Genomic DNA, 19,770 nt, shown 5'->3' on the forward strand with positions numbered 1-19,770 from the left:
CCTTAAAGTAGAGAAGGGCCAAGTAATCATTGTGAAATGATTGGGAATAGTTAAAGTCTACCGCGTAAGGCAACCATGAAATAGACAATCGGTGGTGCGAGTCCTTCCACCTTGAAGGCGGGTACTAGGAGAAGGCGACTAGCACCTCACAGCACAATCAGTTGCCTGATTGAACTGTGGGGTTTCCACCTGCAAGTGTGTCATACCACACACCATTCGGTGTCCACATCGTCTCTCGCTAGTACAAACCCCCAAGGGAAGAAGAACAAGCTCCATCGACCGCCGATTCCACGGTTGCGAGTTGCTTCTACTAAGAAGCAGATGACCTCCTCACAGAAGGTGAGGAGGAAATAGCCGAGCAAAGAGAGCTAAGAAATGACAACTTGGCAGTGTTACAAATATTTTACAATAGAATCTTAAAAGTAGGGTCTTAAAAATATTCTAAGCGATTGCGACTTATGTACTAGAAGCGGTGAATCCCTCGGCGGATGCGACGTCTTCGTTCTTCAGTCTTCAAGTAAAAAGTGAAGAGAGAACCAGCATGAAGAGTACTTTATCAATAATTGGGGGAGCCTCCCCAAGAATACCCCAACGATGGCACAGCCATTGGCACGGACAGAGCCGCCCCAGGTCTCACCACGAGGAGGTTGCTGTGCGGGAGACCCGCAGGAAGATAGATGGAAACAAAGTTCCATCGATCTCCCTTTACAAAAATCTTAAAGTAACAAGCCAAAGACATGAATGGAAGCTAGGTTCCATACAAGCCTTTAACTTAGACCTTAAAGTACGAAATTGTCGAGTTATCATTAGGAATGATTTGGTTAAATTAGACTCTACAGCTAATGCAACCGTGAAATAGACGAGCGATAGTGCGAGCACTACCGCCTTGAAGGCCGGTAGGTCGGAGAGGCGCACGGCACTACATGATTCAGTCAATTGTCCATTGCTCCCTGCTGCCACATAGGAGCTACCGAAGTAGACCTAATTCCGACAGGCTGGTAAAGAGAATGTGCAAAAGGCGGAAACGTGTAGTTTCCACAGTCGAGTGTGTCTTTCCACACACCCTACTGTGTCCGTCGCGTCACTCCTAGTACAGACCCCCAAGAGGAGAACACGCTCCACCGACCGACGATTCCACGGTTGGTCACATGCTTCTACCAAGAGAAGCAGCGGTGACTTCCTCACCAAAGATGAGGAACAAATTTCAAGAAAAGAAGTTAAGAAATGACAACTCGACAATTGTACAGTAATTTTAAGCTAGAGAGGCAAAGACATGGACGGAAGCCAAGTTCTATCCACGCCTTTGCCTTGGATCTTAAAGCAGAGAAGTGCCAAGTAATCATAGAGTGAAGATTGGGAATATTTAGAGTCTACCGCGTAAGGCAACCATGAAATAGACAATCGGTGGTGCGAGTCCTTCCACCTTGAAGGCGGGTACTAGGAGAAGGCGACTGGCACCTCACAGCACAATCAGTTGCCTGATTGAACTGTGGGGTTTCCACCTGCAAGTGTGTCATACCACACACCATTCGGTGTCCACATCGTCTCTCGCTAGTACAAACCCCCAAGGGAAGAAGAACAAGCTCCATCGACCGCCGATTCCACAGTTGGACATTTGCTTCTACTAAGAGAAGCAGATGACCTCCTCACAGAAGGTGAGGAGGTAGTGACCGAGCAAGGAAAGCTAAGAAGTGACAACTTGGCAGTGTTACAATACTTTACAATGAAAACTTAGAAATAGGGCCTTAAAAATATTCTAAGATATTGTGACTTATATACTAGAAGCGGTGAATCCCTCGGCGGATGCGACGTCTTCGTTCTTCAATCTTTAAGTTAAGAGTAAAGAGGGAACCAGCGAAGAAAGAGTATGAAGACTAATACATGAATGATCGGGGGAGCCTCCCCAAGAATACCCCAACGTTGGCACAGCCATTGGCCCGGACAGAACCGGCCCGGGTCTCACCACGGGGAGGTTGCTGTGCTGGAGACCCATATGGAGATCACAGAAATAAGAAAGCATTGACAGAACAATCCCTACTCCGAATCAAGAGAGAACGCTTAACCAGAATTGGACGACGTTGGTATTGAATTGAATTTTTCTTTTAGTACTTTAATTTGATTTTCACCTAAATCCTGAAATGTTAAAAATTAGAAATGGAAGTGAAATCCCTCGGGGGATACGATGTCTTCGTTCGATGAATGTTCTTCCTGTAAATGAAATGTGAAGGATAATTATAGTCTGTAATGATATGAAGAAGAGAGTAGAGGGTCATGCAGCAAAGAAGAAAGGGAGGAATAACAGAAGCATGTCAATGATTGCAGAAGCAAGGCATGAATCAGAGATGAAGAGATATACATAAATGATTGAGGTGAAAGCTTAAAGTGAAGCCTCCTCAACAACAAAAAGGAAACCACAGATGTTACAGAGAACGAAGGAATGAATACATATCCGTATGTAACTACCCTTACATCTAATACAAGATACATAGCCATTTGCACGGTCAAAGCCGCCCATGTCTCACCACGAGGAGGTTGGTGGGTGGGAGACCCACAGGGAGATAGATGGAAACAAAGTTCCATCGATCTCCCTTTACAAAAATTTTAAAATTCAAACTTATAACTGGTAAGCCAAAGAGATGGTTGAAACAAAAGTATAAGAAGTAAAAATAGTAACTGGATTCAATTGAATCCGAAATTTAATGGTAATAAGGAGATAGAGCATTGCATTTAGCCCGGTAGGGGCTGGGGTACATATAAAAAGGAGAAAACAGAAAAGTGGGACAACAGTAGAAATAAATTCAAAATTTGAGCAAAAACTCACCTATTGTCCAAGATGACCATTGGTCAGTTGACCACTGGTCAGCGGTGTCCATGGGTCCATGGTGGTCCATGGTCCAGGGCCCAGGAGTCCCTCCAGGTCCCCAGGGGGAGGTCCGCACCCGCCGGAGGACCCGCGGCAAGTGAGATACTCGTGGCCCTGCAGCTGTATTTATATTGTCTTGAGGAAGATGAGAAACCAATCAGAGAAGTTTTTCAGTTGGTTAAAATTTCGAGATTGATCTAACGAACGATATTTTGCGAAAAATTGATATTTTGCGTAAAATAATCATCTCAGCAACAATTTCGAGTGTAGATATTGTTAATGATAATCACATACAGTGTTGCACTTGTGTAAGTTATTGTTATTTCTATTTGTTAGTTAACGAAATTGAAAATTAGTAACTTTTCATAGATTATTCTTCGTTTTATCAATCTCGCAATTCAGTAACTGATTCTCTTTCTTCTGATCATTCGTTTTGGAGTCTCCAGCGGCCGCGGAATGTCTTGGCGATCTTCTGAAGGAACTTTCTGGACTATCCTGGACATCCCTGGGGCACTCTGAATTATTTTGGCCAGTGAACCGTTTGACTTGGTCAGGTGTCTTTAGTTTACTAGTTTAAGTTTTAGACATTAAGATTTTTGTGAAGAAACATCGATGGGACTTTGATTTGATCTATCTCCTTATAGATCCCCGTGAGACGGATAGCCATTAAAAGTGAGACATCTTATTTAAAATAAATATTATCTTTTTAATATAAGTTTTTTTGCAACAATTTATCTTTTGTAAATAGAATTCTAGCATATTACTTAAAATTATAGGCACGAATAAAAAGGATAATTGAATGGAACACCTTGTATATGTGGGGGTATGGTTGGAATATTTTCTCCTTTGCTAACTTTACCAGCGTTAGTGATGAAACATTGTGTTTCGTACATTCACCGCTTGAAAACTGTAGAGGGCGCTTGAAAACCACTGGTTCGTTGCGGAGTCGGTATTTCAGAATATAAGACGAAGCTCCATAATCTATCCGGTCCAGTCTATTCTGTACACTCGTCTTTGGTCTAGCCCTTAAACTTGCCCTGGATAGAACGTGGCTTCGACCCATGTCTTTGCTTAACTAGTTTAAGGTTTAGAGTTTTAGATTTTTTTAAAGGGTGATAGATGGAACTTTGATTCGATCAATTTCGTTGTTAGATTTTTACAGTTTGTTATAATGGAAAGTGATTTAATCTTATGTTCACTTTTCAGTAAATATATTTATAGAATAAATATGGAAACATACAAAGAACAAATTCAAAAACACAATTTACTTTCTCTCTTTTTACATTTTTTGTTCTTTTGATTGATTGCAAAGAATAACAGGAGCAGTCTATTATGTCGCACAAAACCAGTATCATTTATTTACACACTGTAACTTTGTTGTATTTATCACAAATGTAACGTAAAAAATGCTGTGAGTAGTGCAAATGTAGGCAACATTGATACATTAGAAGATTTTGAAAGACTAATTGAATAATTCAAGCAGGGACGCTCTTTACTCTTATCGTATAATAAAATGTAAAAATATGTTGTCGATTATCGAATATCACCATAGAAATGTTGCTATTGTTATCAATAGTGGCATGTATTGTTTGAAGTCAAAGTAAAAAAATGTCAGAGGGTATTTCTACGCGATTTCGGTCATTTTTCACAGGCGTGTGAAGTGTATAACAGTCATGCCGACGATGTTGTACAAATGCACAAGCAACAATGCATATAACTCGTGGAAAAGAAGTATCACTTTTTCTTTGCGTCTTTGAGTCCAGCACCAGCATTGAACTTAAAGAAAATGATATCTCCGTCTTCGACGACGTAATTGCGACCCTGTTGTCTGTACTTTCCAGCAGCCTGTCACAAAAACAATAAAAATAGTACATACTAGATCTATGAGAATAGCGCCCACGATATTTTCACAGGTCTCACCTTTACTGCCGCTTCTGAGCCTTCATTTTTAAAGTCATCAAACTTCATGACTTCAGCCATGATGAATCCTTTCTCAAAGTCTGTGTGAATCTTTCCTGCAGCTTGGGGTGCTTTTGTGCCTTTCTAGAATATTCAAAATATCATAAGTAAGATTATGAAATTATCCTTAATAACGTGTACACGTACCTGAATTGTCCATGCTTTGACTTCGTCATGTCCCGCCGTGAAAAAGTATTGCAACTGCAATGCTTTGTATCCTTGAACGATGATTTTGTCAAGAGCACTAGAAAGAACGTGCAAATCTTGCGTTATTATACATGTTAACGAGAACGAAACGTGGAACTAGTAATTTGTAAGTGAACATTAGGTAAATGGTATGAGAGATTGGAAAACGATTCAAATTATTACAACGTATAAATATGATCGGTATGGCTGGCAAATAAATAGATGACGAACTGTGTGGCGCGATGTATTCGAAAAAGAATGCAGATGGTTGAAAGAAGGGGGTGGTGAAGAGCAGGACTTTGTGGAATATGATTGTCTCGAACCGAATATCGTTTAATGACAGGGTATTGAAAGGGAGGCCATCCCGTACCGTGGGCCCCGACGGACTTCGAGACTTCAGAGAATACACATAAAGCCGAACGACTTAATACCGCAATTTTATCACTCGGAGTCTGTCTCGAGGCCCGCTTCGGCGCCTCAGTTATCCGTGGTCTCGAAATAAAATCGCGGTATCTAGAAATCTTCCGTTTGTCCCCTGTGATTACTGCGCGAGCCTACTCGGCCGATCATTTCGAAGGATCGACAGAATTCGACCAAGGATTTCGATTTCTAACCACCTACGTTAGATTACTGGCCACCATTGGCGACCGCGATTTAATATTTTTCACTGCAATCAACCAATAGTCCAAGGATCGTTGGAATTATGCTTTTAGTTTGAAATTTTTATTTCGATTATCACTCGATCTCACATCATCGATAAGGTTTGGTACAGATTTTTAATCAGATTGTATAATCTAATTAAATTTATTGTAACACGAATTGGACTTGTTCGCGAATGACCTACTAGCCGACTGAACCGGTCGATCCTCATTCCACTCATCCCCCTGCTGCACCAGTATGCCCGCGAGGGCAGCTGGGAAGTTTTCATGTAATTTTGCAAGAATTTGAATAGCCGTTCGTAAAAATATAATGCGGCGCAGCAGAGATGCCGTAGTTTTTATTAGTCGCCCTACATGAGAACGGTCCGAAGCTGGACGCTTGGACCAAGCCCTATATTATTATTACCGTTAGAAGATAACTTGATGCCTAGTTAAATGTGGGAACCGGCTTCCCTAGGGTTGCCTTCACGAATTTTACAAACGATCGTCTCTCTGCTTCATAGCCTATTACGTTTGGCATTTCATAATTGATTGAGGATATGTGTTTCAAGATATTCTACTTTCAAGTGGAGTTCTTCTAGGTCCAATGAGGTCTTATTGCTAAAAATTATAGTCATTTTTACGTACCTAGTAACTTTATTTTCTTCGAGATACTTTGCACGCTCTGGTTCCTCCATATCGACAAGCTTGTTCTCGAATGCTCCACTGAAAGGGATCAAAACTGCCCCTGGATCGTTCTTATCAACCCATTCCTTTATTTTGATTAACCTGGATAATACAACGTAACACATTATTAAAATTCAATGAATATTACATATTCTGAAAAAATTATTGCTAAATAATTAAGAATTTGAAGTAACTATTTGTTACGCATACCATTTATTCTTCTTACGTATGTAGTCCTTCTCGGACAGATTAACTAAGTAAATGACAGGCTTCGATGTGAGGAATAAATATTTGTTGAGTACTTCGATCTGTAAGAAGCATAATAATAATTCGAATATATTCAGAAATATTCGCGAGTCAAAAAAATTGGGAGTACAATTGACTTACATCGGTAGCATTCCAATCGGCGAACCTAATATGCCTCTTTTCATCTACCATCACGCCTTTCACTTTTAGCAGCGTATCCTACGGCAGAAAGTAGTTTCGAAGATAAATTAAGAAACTTTGACGCGTTCGTGGCTCGTTACATTGCGCGGCCTGAGACAACGAAGCAGCCTTCTTTTTTCAAACTTCCCAACCATGCAAATTTACTTTGCGATCGAAGGAAAGCAACGTTCGGTCTAGTATTTAGCCGCACGAGTACGCGCCATCGAGTGGAATGATTCCGTGATCGAGCTGTGATTAGAGGACTGCGCGCTCGCGAAACGTCGCTCCATTACTTTGAGAGGACGAAGAGCCAACCTCGAACTCTCGAAAAGTTTTAGCAAATTGCAAAGTCTAGAACGAGGGAGAGATCGGAAATTGCCGTGGGTCAATCCACGGAAAGAGGGTAATTCGATTGATTCGTTCTAGGAAGCCAGCGTACCGACCGCGCTCTCTTAATTTCCTCGGTGATTTAGTTCGGGCTTCACGATATGCTTGCATTTACAATTTCTTCTAATCGTGGGACGAAGCCTATGAGCGAGTTCCACCTCTTTTTTAAGATCTAACCACTCCGCTGTACTTTTTTTATCGACATATCGTAGCTACATGATAATCGAGCTGCAATTACACGTGTGTACGCTATAACAAAGGGTAGATCGCGTAGACAGCGGATCGCGATCACGTTGCTAGATTGTTGTGGTTCGCTATCGCGCTGGTGCATCCGCGCGCAAACACGAAGCATAAAATATTCAAAAGGGTGGCCTTTACTTACATACTCAGGCTTCAGTTTCTTATCGTTTCCTCGAACGACAAGCTTCTCTAACTTCTCGAGATGTCCGTTGAGGAACTCGATGTCCTTCAACCGTAATTCCTCGCTAATAATTTCGAGATCCCTCACGGGATTCACATCTCCTTCTACGTGAGTAACGTCGTCGTCGTCGAACGCTCCTGTATTCGGGTGATCCAGAAGACAAGATTAACCTCATTTTCAAAATACGTTTAGTGGCAGTTTCTGGGAAAATAACTAACGAAAGTTCTAACACGCGCTTTTCACTTCTAATAAAAAACAAGTGTAGGCTAGATAAGCTTGCATCCAGGATTGCATGCGCGAAACAGGGAAGAAGCGAACATGGTGACAAACTAATCTTCCCATCTCGTCGACGAGCCATTACCTTTCCCCTTAACATAATCTTTTATCAGCTGTCATTTGTCCGCGAGAATAACATTTTCATTCATACACGCGAAGGCTAAGCGAACAACTCGTGGAGAATATACCATGGAGATACATAAATATATAAATGCATAAAGGTTTGCAAGTTAGTGATTATTTATACAGTAATCGTTGCACAATTGAGAATCTCAATTTTTCACTGCACTTTGAAATGCATTTCTACTGCACTGGTAATTTACTTAAATATATGACTTACGACAGAGATGAAAAATGCCATCGCAGGCGTTGATGTGCGAGAGGAAATTGTTTCCTAAGCCCTGTCCCTCGGCAGCGCCCTTCACCAATCCAGCAATGTCCACCACATTTAAGAAGGCTGGGACTTTGCTGAAAGCACACATGAGGATATTTCGAGCGATATTTTTCGATCACAAACAGACATAGTAACCAGAGGGATATCGTTCATAGGACTGACACGCTAGCGTTTAGAATCGAGAATCGAGGGTGTTGCAGCAGCGACGAGCCGTATTTAAATGCTAATGCGAGTAGCCTCATTAAACAATTAGCCTTTGAAGAGAGGCACTGGTGAAATGAACAAGAAGGGGGATGATGCCACGTTAGGTGGCTTTCATTAGGGATCATTGAATCATCCGACACGTGCCAGTAGTCCAACCACGCGATGTCGTTGGCAAGAGTGCTCCGCAGTTGGATCGTGAGAGGCCAAGCTGAACAGACGCTCTTTGATCTATCGTCGTTTCGCATTTTAATCTCTCTAAATTGGGGGAATTGTGAGCGAGCACGTGTCTCCTAAAGTAAACTCTCTCGATTCCTATCGGTCTTCCATTTAATAATTATTCATTACTCCCTCCTTTTACACTTCGAACAGTTACTGTTTATCGATTGTCAGGTCGTTCTTTTGCTCCCAGCCGATTGTTGACTCGCTGCCACACCGTCGGGGAATATTTTTCAATCGTTAACAGTTAAGCGAATGTTCGCTTTGCTCTCCGATCGTCCCGTCACTCCGCCGCTTTGTACATTCAATCTCATCGTGTCAACGAGGCAGCGTGATGACGCGCGGCACGGTAAACACCGCTTGTATCGATAGTTACCCACGCTGATGCATACCGCAGCAAGTATAGCGGTTTCCACGTGTTTCAGTGAAACAGCCATCATCACGGTCGACCAGCACCGAGTGTGCGTTGAGGACTTTGATGAACTCCTCGCGGGATTAATTCCTTTGCACGAGGTATTCATTTCCGCGAAAGCTGGCGTCGGCTTATCCTAATTCTCTTCTAACTCGGTCTCAAGAACGAAAGGGACGAGTATAAAGGGAGCAAGGAAGAGAACTATAGGAAAGTCGAGCGACGTTTAGCATGGACTCCGTGTCCAGTGGACGAATTCAGTCGAATCTGCATTGCAGATCACGTACCGTTTTCCTCCGACCCTGTCCCCAGCTCACGAAAATAAAAGCGAAGAAGTATGGAAATGTCGATGGTTATTCCAATTCGTTTCCCATCGCGAGGGGCATCTCCAGACTTTAGGCTGTTCTTTACTAACATAGTGGAGGCGCGGTTCGGGTATTTGTCGCGTTGCGATCGAACAATATTTATGCAGTCACTCACCTGACAGGTTTAAAATACTCGCACAAGTAGTCAAATCTCGCGTCAGGTACAGGTACGCGACGTGCTGAAAGAAAAGGAATAGTTAGATACCAAATTACAAATTTTTCTTTCTTTTCTTGGAGGGCGGCTCAAACTTAGTTTTACAAAACTTTAGCTAGACATATTATTCACTTAACATTTGTTTATTACACTGAGATACAAGTTTTCCATAACATAAATATAGAATACTGTTAAAATACATGAAATCAGGATTCTTCTTCGCTTGGATCGTGCAGAATTTGCGTCGGCGAGGTCCGTCGGAACGTGATAAGACTCAAAGGTTTTATAAAAAAGTGTGACAATACAGACATTTCACCGCTCATTCTAAATTGTGACCTGGAGCGATATCTGTATATGGGCATGTTCACATATGGGTTTATCTTCTTTTTTATCGTCCGAACCGCCACTTTAAGGATCTTGTCACGACTGAACATCCTTGCACAGACTGTTTCATAGATCTGTGCGTCTTTTATAGGACAGGAAACGTTGTTGATCTTCAAGAACACACCAAGAAATATTGCAGCGGCAACAGAAGGTGATACGCCAGGCAGTTTCGGTCGAAATACAGTGGTTTCAGTTATTCCTTGAACTAATACCTTGATAACAGTTTGCTCCAAAAATCCAAGATTAGGCAAACCTCTAATGTCAATTGGATCTATTGTGCGCAAAAATTTCACTTCAACCTTGGCGTATGTATCCCGCAATAGAAATTTGTTTCGACATTCTTCTGAGCAAAATAGGTAGACATTATCTTTGTATAAAACGCTTATATTGGACTTGCCAGGCACTAGTTTGCGACTTGGCAGGTTATCGACGTATGTCACTAAACAGAATCCTCCCACTTGTAGACGTCTAGACCAGCAAGGGTGTTCCTTGTCGACAATTTCGGTGAGAACTCGAGGACGATCTTTTGGTAGGCGTGCGGTATTTAGTGGAGGAAGGTATCTCTCCGGTTTTCTAATAAATTCGTTCAGGTGCTGTGGACAAATCCAATAGAAATGCTCTCTGAATTGAACCATTCCCTGATGATCCGGAGGAGATCCAGAAGTCTTTGTAATATTCTCGTGGAACAAGCACAGAGGACAATACGACTCATATAGACTTTGCCGTTTCTTGAATTCATATGGCGAGACACTCATAAATTCCAGCCTGTGAACTTTATCGTAATCTGATTCACGAAAATATCGTCTAATATTGGTGTACCTCCTACGAACTTCTTCATCAGCTCGTGTCCACATATACCACATACTTTTACTCCCATCGAGTTCAATTACATTCTGAGTGAATCTCTTCAACCATTGGCGAAAACTCTCTTGATCGATCGACCAATTCTTGTATCGATGCTCCAGGAATTTTTCAGAGAAGTTTGGCGGTTTTTTTGTTTCATCAGCCTCGCGTGATAAACAGTACGAGCAAAATTCCAGATTCGCTTTAAGATCAAATATAAGCATCGGTTGAAGACCCAGATACGTCAGCTCCTCGAATTCTTCACAGCTTGTAGGAAAGCCATCCAGCACGAATCCCTGAGACGTCGAACGGGGATCGACGGAGTACATTTCGACAGTGCGAAGTAGAGCTTTTCCAGGAGCCATGTGACCTGCTCGGAGTCGAGATTCCGTGGATTGTGCAGATTCTGTCCAAGGAAAATATCTCAAGATGTGTCGCAAAGCTGCGCCACGAGTTACTATCTTCAGACCGTACGTTTTCGCGAATCGCCGCGCTAGGGTCGTTTTTCCGCATTTGGGTGGGCCAATAATGGAAAGCCGAAATGGAATAATGGGTCCGCAGGAATCTTGCTCGAGGTACATCAATGGATTCTTCAAAAATGCAGCGTGAGCATCTTTACCACCGAGAAAATAAATAAATTCCCGATGTATCACAGGGTAGATTTCTTGCTTTGCTTCCATTGGTAGAAACATTTGTATAGGGGTTTTGTCTTCGTGCAATTGTACTGGACACCAACGACCAAAGGAACTTAGGAGGTAGTAGCCGCAGTCAAGGAGCATTTCAGCTGTTTCAAGATCAATGGTGTACACTTTTTCCAAAGCGGAAATGTTTCGATTAAGATAGGGAGCAAGAATTGTCACAACGTGCAGAAAAACCTCTCTTACACTTCTTTCCGCGTCAACTACTATGTATGGTATCGATTCATTTTCCAGAGCGTTACGTACTGCCTCTATCTTTCGGGATTCGTCTTCGTAAGTTTCCTCGAACGCTTGTTCGATTCGCTCCTTCGCCGTCTCGAAATCTTCCCAATCGGTGAAAAGCTTCGGTTCAGGGTGCTTTCGTAGCCAAGATTCTCCCAATTCAAACCGCTTCAATTCTATTAATTCTGGATCGATATCTTCAACGTCTTCTTCCATTTCATGCTCCTCTTCCTCAATCGAGGCTAAAGAGGGCCTGTGCCATATACTGTACTGATCAAACGCTTCGCTCAACATTTTCTCGATCCATAAGTCTCGATCTCTTTCATAGACGTCAAGTTCTTCCAGGTAGCGATGCTCTTCGATGCGTTTCTTTTCTTCCAGTATCTCCCTCCAAATTTCGCACATTACTGGTACTTCTCGTGCATATGCCTTATCTTTGCTACAACGAAGCTCTATTACCATTTCTGGTACAGTATGCTCTTTAATCGCGATTTCCACGTCCTCTGAGCAACTTGGAAAACTATCCAGCAAGACACCGCAAAAACTATAGAATTCTTCGAAATATGCTATCAAACATTCCTGAAGCATCTTCTCAGGGAGAACTCCACCAGCCTTCCAGTAGCGTCGGACGAAAGTTTGCACTGTGGCTTCATCGCTGTTGTATCTTTCATCGCTCAAATCTTCGGGTAATTCTACTTCTTCCGCGAGGTCCGCAGGCAAAATCAAGCTGCTTCTGCGAGTGACTGGGAGCATTCCTCGATTGTTCATGTACTGAGTTTGACTATCATAGAAGTCAACATGAGCCACGCCATATTCTCGAGATATCGCATCAGCCAAGGTAGTCTTTCCGCTTCCCAGTGGGCCCAGGATGCTAATATGAAGAGATGGGATTCTGGATAATGGTTTCCGAAAAGGGAGATTTAGTTTCTGTGGATTACTTATGAATTGTTCGAGAGCTTGAGCGCTAGATAGAAGATAGATCTTGTTCATAAAAATTGCGCTGAAGTCCTCTTTGCCTCTCCAGAAAATGTTGTAGTGCAGTAGCGCCACTGGACAGTAGCAATTGGTGTCGCCGAAGCGGCGATTATCCTCTTTGACGTCTAGCTCTGTTGTCTCTTCTCCGCCCTCTCGCGCCTCCTCGTCTTCGAGATTGTCTGTATCAGTCATGGCCATATATTCTGCAAGATCCTTTTCCCTTTCTTTTTCCTCATCACTCATAACTCGTGCTGTATTCGCGTAGCGATCCTTAATGAGCTCAATGACGTATTTTGGGACATCATTGATTTTATTCAGGTTGCAGGTAATCAAATTTTTACAGCTATCTGCAACTCTTTCTCTTATTTCTTCCCAGTCTAGCTGAAATTGTTGAATGTGCCTCAGATACAGTACTAATGCTCCAGGTTCCTCTTCCTCCTCTCCTGTCTCCTCCTCCTCCTCTACTCTGTCTTCTGATGCAATTATATCTTCTGGATATTCCTCATATTCCTCAAGATCTACATGAGAGTCCTTAGCATCGTGAATATTATGCCATTTAGATAATAAATATTCGTATGGTTCCTCGTCATATAAGAGAATCACGTCTTCAAAAATAATATTCGAGTCTTCCACAACCATCTTCCAGTTATCAATATCAGGGTACATCCCATCTACAATGTAGCCTCCATCCCTCCACACTTCCACACCTATTTCTTCCTCTGGAATATTCTGTATTTCTCTAACAATGATATCAGTTCTTTCCTGTAAACTTACTTTACTCGGCGAGTCGAAATAAATATTGGAATCAGCATCTACGAAAGCTTTCACGACTTCGTTCACGTTTAATACCGTTCCTCTGAATTCCTGCGCTAGCTTTTTAGCCAAATCAGATTTCCCTGAATATTTGGGACCAAAGATAGCAATTTTGCATGTTGGTCTTGGGGAAAAAGGGATTAAAAAAGTCCTGGGATTCTCGATGAACAAGTCAACTGCCTCGGCCGACGAGAGAAAGAAAATTTTGTTCATGAACCTGACGATGAACTTTGATAGACCTTCTACGGTTCTACCTCTGGCTAGTTCAACAGGGCAGAGAAAGTTCCAAGGGGATAATCTCCAGGGATATAAGGGTGAAATGGTTTCTCTGTTCGTCAAATCTCGAAACGCTTCTTCCGCTGATTTTCCCTCAAATTCGTCCATCGGCTCAGCCATCGCTGGCGACTCACCTTCAAACTGAACAGGATCTGAGAATCTTTTTGGAAGAATCACTCTTGGAATCGGCAAAATTCGCAGACGTGCTATCACAGTCTGAAACATTCGGGATACTGGCGACCGAGCATCCACTCGTATCACGTTTTCTGGATTGTGCAATGTGATCCATTTTTCGATAGTAGGTATTGCGTAGTGTTTATACAATTCGCATTGTGCTTCCACGTTTGATTTTCTATCTGGAAGTCTTTTCAATAAATATTTCCTTTGATGCTCGTCTAGGATTCGCTCTTCGCTCATCAGTTCTTGATACAGCTCGAAAGAAACGTTCATATCAATCTCTGTTCGATCATGAGAAAACAGCGTCTCGATATTCCTATTCATTCCTGTGTGGCTTGTATCCACCACGCGACCTGTTACTGAGTCCAGTCGAAAATGTTCACGCTTTCTCACAACGTCCTCGCTCGGACACACAGCGTAGATAATTATTGATGGTTTTATAGGCCACGTTGTGAACATATTTTCTATTTGACTAGGAATATAATGCTCGTAATTTGGCCTGGTCGTACAAGTATCATTTTTGAATTTTTGATCAGAAGAAATTGAACTTTCTTGGGCATCGCTCGAAAGCGAGCAACTTTCTTCAAGACCAGTCTTCTTGCCGCAGATTCTGTAGAACGACGAGTCAAAAAGTTTCATAAAATATTGCGCAAGATTTTCAGCGATGTCTCCTTTTGCGTAACTTGGATAGGAGCAATAATTGAGCGCCTCATTTTGAATCAAGGGTAAGCCATCTACCACATAACCTCTGTGAAGCACGTCTCTTCTATTGATCCTATCTTCAACTAGATTCACGACAACACCAGGGCCTAAGCATTCTCCAGTTTTCAAGATTTCTGTGATCACTTTACCTTTCTCGGTTCCCTTGTCCATTTCCTCTTTTATGAGCGCCGCTGGAGAAATCAGGACACAGTTCCAAGATTCCGCGATCATAGTTGCGAGCTTCGTCGTATTCAGATCGGGTTTTCCGAAGATAGCAAAGCACGTTGGTTCTTTTTGAAGGTATCTACCTCTTGCTTCGGACCCGTAGTAGGGATCGCGAATTTCATGAGGTCTTTCGAAGGGTTCAAAGTGTGGCTGGACGTTTCCATATTTTCTCGACTGGCAGTTGGCCGAGAACCTGCTAAAAGGATTCGTATCCTCGACGAATGCATAGTAAACGTTAGCTTTCGGATATACGCAACGATGAGGCTCCAGCCACGAAGGAGAGACTTCCTCTCGAGGATATCCTTTAATGTAACGAAAGAAACTCTTCTTTATGATAAACGACGTATGCGCGTAGAACAGTCCACCGTCATTCTTGCGTTCATCGCGTTTCTCGTGGCGCGAAACTTTGTCGCACATCGCTAAATATATTACCGCGATCGACAAAATCTTTTCTCGAAAGATTCATTTTGAGGTTCATCGTGTCGTGGTATACAGTTGCGAACAAATGACATAAGGTTAATAAGAGGTTAGCAGTTCGCAGTGGTATAGATAAAGTAAATTCAAGCTACAGTATTAAGACAATATAAATATATAGCATGCATAGTGAATTGAGATACTTATTTTCATTAGGATCGATGGTGCAGAAGGGAAAGTTCTCGGCAGCCGCCTGGCTTTTGGTGAGAACATTGAAGAAAGTCGATTTCCCTACGTTCGGTATGCCTACTATGCCAACTTTAAGATTGGTCCCCACGCGGCCGATAAGCGGCTTCCGTTCGGGCTCGTCGACCTTTTTCGGCGCCATTCTAGGACAAAATATCGATCCATCGTTATCGCATCTACTCGAAAAGCGTTCAACGACATGAAATGAAATCGAACACTAGAGTATGCGTTCACTGTTATCCGATAACTATCCAACAGAGCTTTGCAGCCTGAATGGTCTTACGGTGGCCACAGACGCCGATACCTCTTTGTCCGTAGTCCACAGGCTGTAGCGTATCGGCATGCAAAAATGAACGCAGCATGAACATGTATGGAGGGGGATATCGGTTTCCATGGATAGAAATGAAAATGATCCAACGTGGATCGGCCACGCCTTCGTTCCTCCAACCCTCGGAACCTCGAGGACTCGAAGCATGGTTCGCGTGTACGTGTAATGCCCCCGGCCTCGTAATGGTTCGAACAGAATCGAGTGGAGTCGAGTCCAGTCGGCTTCTCGAGCACCGGGTCGCTTTCGACCGCTCCGGGTGACTAATTATATTAATGCGGACGGCACATCAAGCGATTGCTGTATTTACCGCGAGATTGCCCCCCGTTCTTCCTCCCTGTCCTCCGGTGTACAACGGCCCGCGCCATATCAAAGGACGAACCAGGTACGAGACGCCTACGGGTGGCGAGGGGAGGCGAGAGGGAGGCGAGAGGGAGGCGAGAGGGAAGAAGGGACGAGGTGGATTCACCGAGCAAAGATGCGAGGGAGGAGGAATACTGGGCAAGGGGACCGGCGATTACTGGGCACCAAAGCCGCGAATCACCGGCATCACGCCGGGAATCTGCAACCGCGCCTCAGGCCGCCAATCCGCCACCGTCTTCGCGGTTCTTCTTCTCCTTTCTCCTCTTTCGTCCTCCCCTCGCGCTCCTCTCTTTCCTCTTCCGTCGTCTAGCCCCGAAACTATCGAGTCGCCGAACGGTTGAACGTGAAATCGCGCGCCACCTCTCGTCATTCCTCATCACGGTCCCCAGGAAATTTGCAAATTACGATAATGGAAGAGAAGAAGGGACCCGCCCGCGATGCTACTCAAGAACCGCTTTGGCGCCGCGGTATAGCTTCGCTTCCCCTTCTATCGTCCTGGTTTCCTATGACAGTATGAGTTCTGAGTCTGTTGCTTGCCGTAGTTAACGAGAAACTAAGGGTAATAGTATCGCGATTATTAATAGTAATTAGATGGAATATAGTGTAATGTTAAATGTATATTCTAGATTTATTGGATTTGAATAAACCGCGGATAAGAGATAGTATGGGATTCTGTTTATAGGGGGAGCTACGAGCTTCGGCTGCATAGCACAGTGCTGCCTCACAGCTCTCAGTTCGCGAACCTTGCGTAAGATGCACACTGAACTTAACCTTACTTTCGTAACTAAATACAGCTGTTTCTAACAAACTCTAAGGATTTAAATTGTCTTGGTTTGCGATAGGGTTCTAATATGAAGGTATTCTTTGTCTAGATGTAAATCTAGGCTGTATTGGCTGTTCTATCAGAGTGACCGCACTGTATCATTTTTGCATGCACGTACGTTACCTGCCTTCTGAAAAAGGTACGCTAGCATCTGTGAAAATGATGCTGTTTCCACTCACTACACATTGTTAGCAGTATCTGAATTCTGATCTAATACCTTATGAATTCTGGTGGGTTTTATGAAGTAAATATCACTACACAGCGCGTGGCACGGAAAGGAACACAGCACCACTATGACGTCACGCGTTCGACCGGCGGCCTTCTGTTGTGAAACAGGGTTCTACATTATCGATTTAGAATCAATTTTGCAATCATGTTTCATAAGAAAATTTCGAAAGCAGAAAAGGTACTTTGCATATGTAGTGTGTTTAGTTAGCATCCTTTAAGGTCTAGGACTAGTAAGGTGGACAAATTTATTTAATTAAATTTCTCCTCCAATTAGTTTTTTTTTTTAACTATAGTATCGCATTACATCAAATTGTAAGTACAATAGATATTCAATTGCATTCTAAATTTATTTCCCGTTTTAATTATTCCCCTTGAAATTTCGGTCTTCATTGCTCTTTAATCTACGTAAAATGAGACTCCAGTTAATTCCAATGATTGTATCTCCACGAAGCGACCATTCATGGACAACTTCATAGTAATTCTGGGAATAGATTTACGAAATGAAACGCTAGCGTCAATCTCTCATAAAAAAGGGCCCATCAAACAGGCATAATTGCAACGCTTTCGCGGAAACCATAAACGCACTTATTTATTTCCAAACAAATTTGAAACCCTTTCGGTATTAGAGAAGAACTACTCAGGGCTGACAGAGTTGCGACAGAAACTGCATTTCGATTCGAATAAAATAAATGCTGCCAATTTCGCAATTCTCAGTCATTATATTATTTCAGATTTGTATACATAATACATATGTTCGCAAAGAAAAGTGCTCTATTTCGAATTCCATGTGCGGTTATTTGAGTATTCTTTATTGGTGTGTTCATGTGATGGGAACGCGCGCCGTGGATCACCGGAGGGCCGTAATTCGAAGGATAATATTAAGATTGCCGTAGAATCAAGCAAAAAAAACCTGAAGGCAGTCATGTGTATGTGTGTGTGCTCTGATGTCTGCCCTGGTGGCGCCGTGAGATCAGAACAGGAAAAGGTGCGGCGACTTCGCAACTAAACGGGAAATTTCTTTCATTTTTTCACGAAGAAAATTATTTGCCAAGTAAAAGTCGTTCCTTCGTCCTTTTAACGGTATGATATACTGAATATAAACTCGTCATACTTGGGGGAAAGTATATTACCTACAAAAAGTTTGAAACTACTCCATAAATCAATAAAGAAAATAAGTTCCTCGTTACAAGACATTTCTCCCAAGTCGCCATAGAATAAAAACTATTCTAACCATCGCGGAATGACATTCGATATCACTTATTGGTAGAAATGGAGACGGAATTTGCAAAGTGCCCGCAACGCCCCGATCATTCACAGAATATTTGTCATCAATGCGTCGCTGCGGTCGCAGTTTAGTCAACAGATTTCTAACGCGAAGTCGTCCTTGTGCCGTGTGATTATTTTCATTATTTTATTACGAACCGTATCAATCTCAACCCATATAATGCATATAATCAGGCGGCTATTATTCCACGAGCGCACGGCCGGCGGAAAGGACCTTTCCTCCGCTGCCCTCCGCTCCATAGGTCGATCTCAACTCGATCGTTTTCGTGATATTGTAATTTGGCGACCGCAAACTCGCTGACGTCACTGGTGCACTGGAGCATCTTGCCAGCGCGCCGCGTACACTCGGTTCCTCCTCTTCTTATTGCCCGACAATTTCGATGAAAAGCATATTAACGACGGACGAATTATAGGAATTTCGGCAGATTAGATATGCGTCGAATTGAAGGATTGCGTTACTAATTTCGGCGAACCGCCGACGCGCCGTTCGTTATGCCCAGATTTATTCCTGCACGGCGCCATTGATGGGCCGCCTTAAGACAACAACATCGTTAACTTCCCATCGGTTTTGTAATCCTTACGCACCGGAATCATGCTCGAATTCGGTTCGCGCCAGCTCGTACCTTGCGAATCGCAAACATAGAGAAATTGATTACCCTTACGTGATTCTCCGCGAACATCAAGCAACCTTCCATTTCTTGTAACGAGTGAGGTAGGAAATAAGACCTGCAACCTGAGTCTTTGTTCAAATATTACTCACCTCCCTGAGGTTCATGTTTACTTAGAAGACAACCATACGCCGTGACCATTCTGTCAGGTCTTTTGAAATTCTGAGAAGAATCTCTATTGCTAGAAAAAAGTAGAAAATTGATCGTAAATGGAGCGTCGGATAATAGAGTTCATAAAACAGGAATGGAGTTACATCGGCGGATAATAAATGTAGAAAGGATTGTTTCATGAGAAACTCGCGGGTTTTGGTTTTACGAGGGACTAACATCGAAACTATCGAGTGTGGGCTAATTAGACGGTGCATACAATGTTTACTTTCCGCGCATCGCATTACTCAAAGTAGCTCAATCGATGTTCGTGTTAATTAATACCCACTTTTGCATTTCACTTCTGGCTGCCAACTTAATTAGAATATGTCAAACTCATAAATGGACAATAACTGCTGATATTTGCCAGCA

General features: G+C 42.8%; 2 protein-coding genes across 2 annotated transcripts; both read right to left on the minus strand.

The window, feature by feature from the left end:
- Positions 1-4,065: 4,065 nt before the first annotated feature.
- LOC143183951 (obg-like ATPase 1) lies at positions 4,066-17,369 on the minus strand. The gene is made up of 11 exons (XM_076385797.1): positions 17,289-17,369; positions 15,522-15,703; positions 9,547-9,607; positions 8,184-8,311; positions 7,529-7,704; positions 6,721-6,798; positions 6,544-6,641; positions 6,295-6,435; positions 4,970-5,066; positions 4,784-4,906; positions 4,066-4,708 (listed from the first exon to the last, which is right to left on the minus strand). Exons 2-11 carry the CDS (start codon positions 15,700-15,702, stop codon positions 4,598-4,600), a joined length of 1,194 nt encoding a protein of 397 aa, XP_076241912.1. The 5' UTR covers position 15,703; positions 17,289-17,369; the 3' UTR covers positions 4,066-4,597.
- On the minus strand, positions 9,680-15,502 carry LOC143184152 (adenylate kinase 9-like). Its single transcript, XM_076386185.1, has 4 exons — positions 15,497-15,502; positions 15,394-15,465; positions 11,999-15,347; positions 9,680-11,959 (listed from the first exon to the last, which is right to left on the minus strand). The coding sequence occupies exons 1-4, from the start codon at positions 15,500-15,502 to the stop codon at positions 9,792-9,794; spliced, it is 5,595 nt and encodes a 1,864-aa protein (XP_076242300.1). The 3' UTR covers positions 9,680-9,791.
- Positions 17,370-19,770: the final 2,401 nt, after the last annotated feature.

This window comes from Calliopsis andreniformis, chromosome 9, assembly GCF_051401765.1.
Source record: "Calliopsis andreniformis isolate RMS-2024a chromosome 9, iyCalAndr_principal, whole genome shotgun sequence".
Taxonomy (NCBI): Eukaryota; Metazoa; Arthropoda; class Insecta; order Hymenoptera; family Andrenidae; genus Calliopsis; species Calliopsis andreniformis.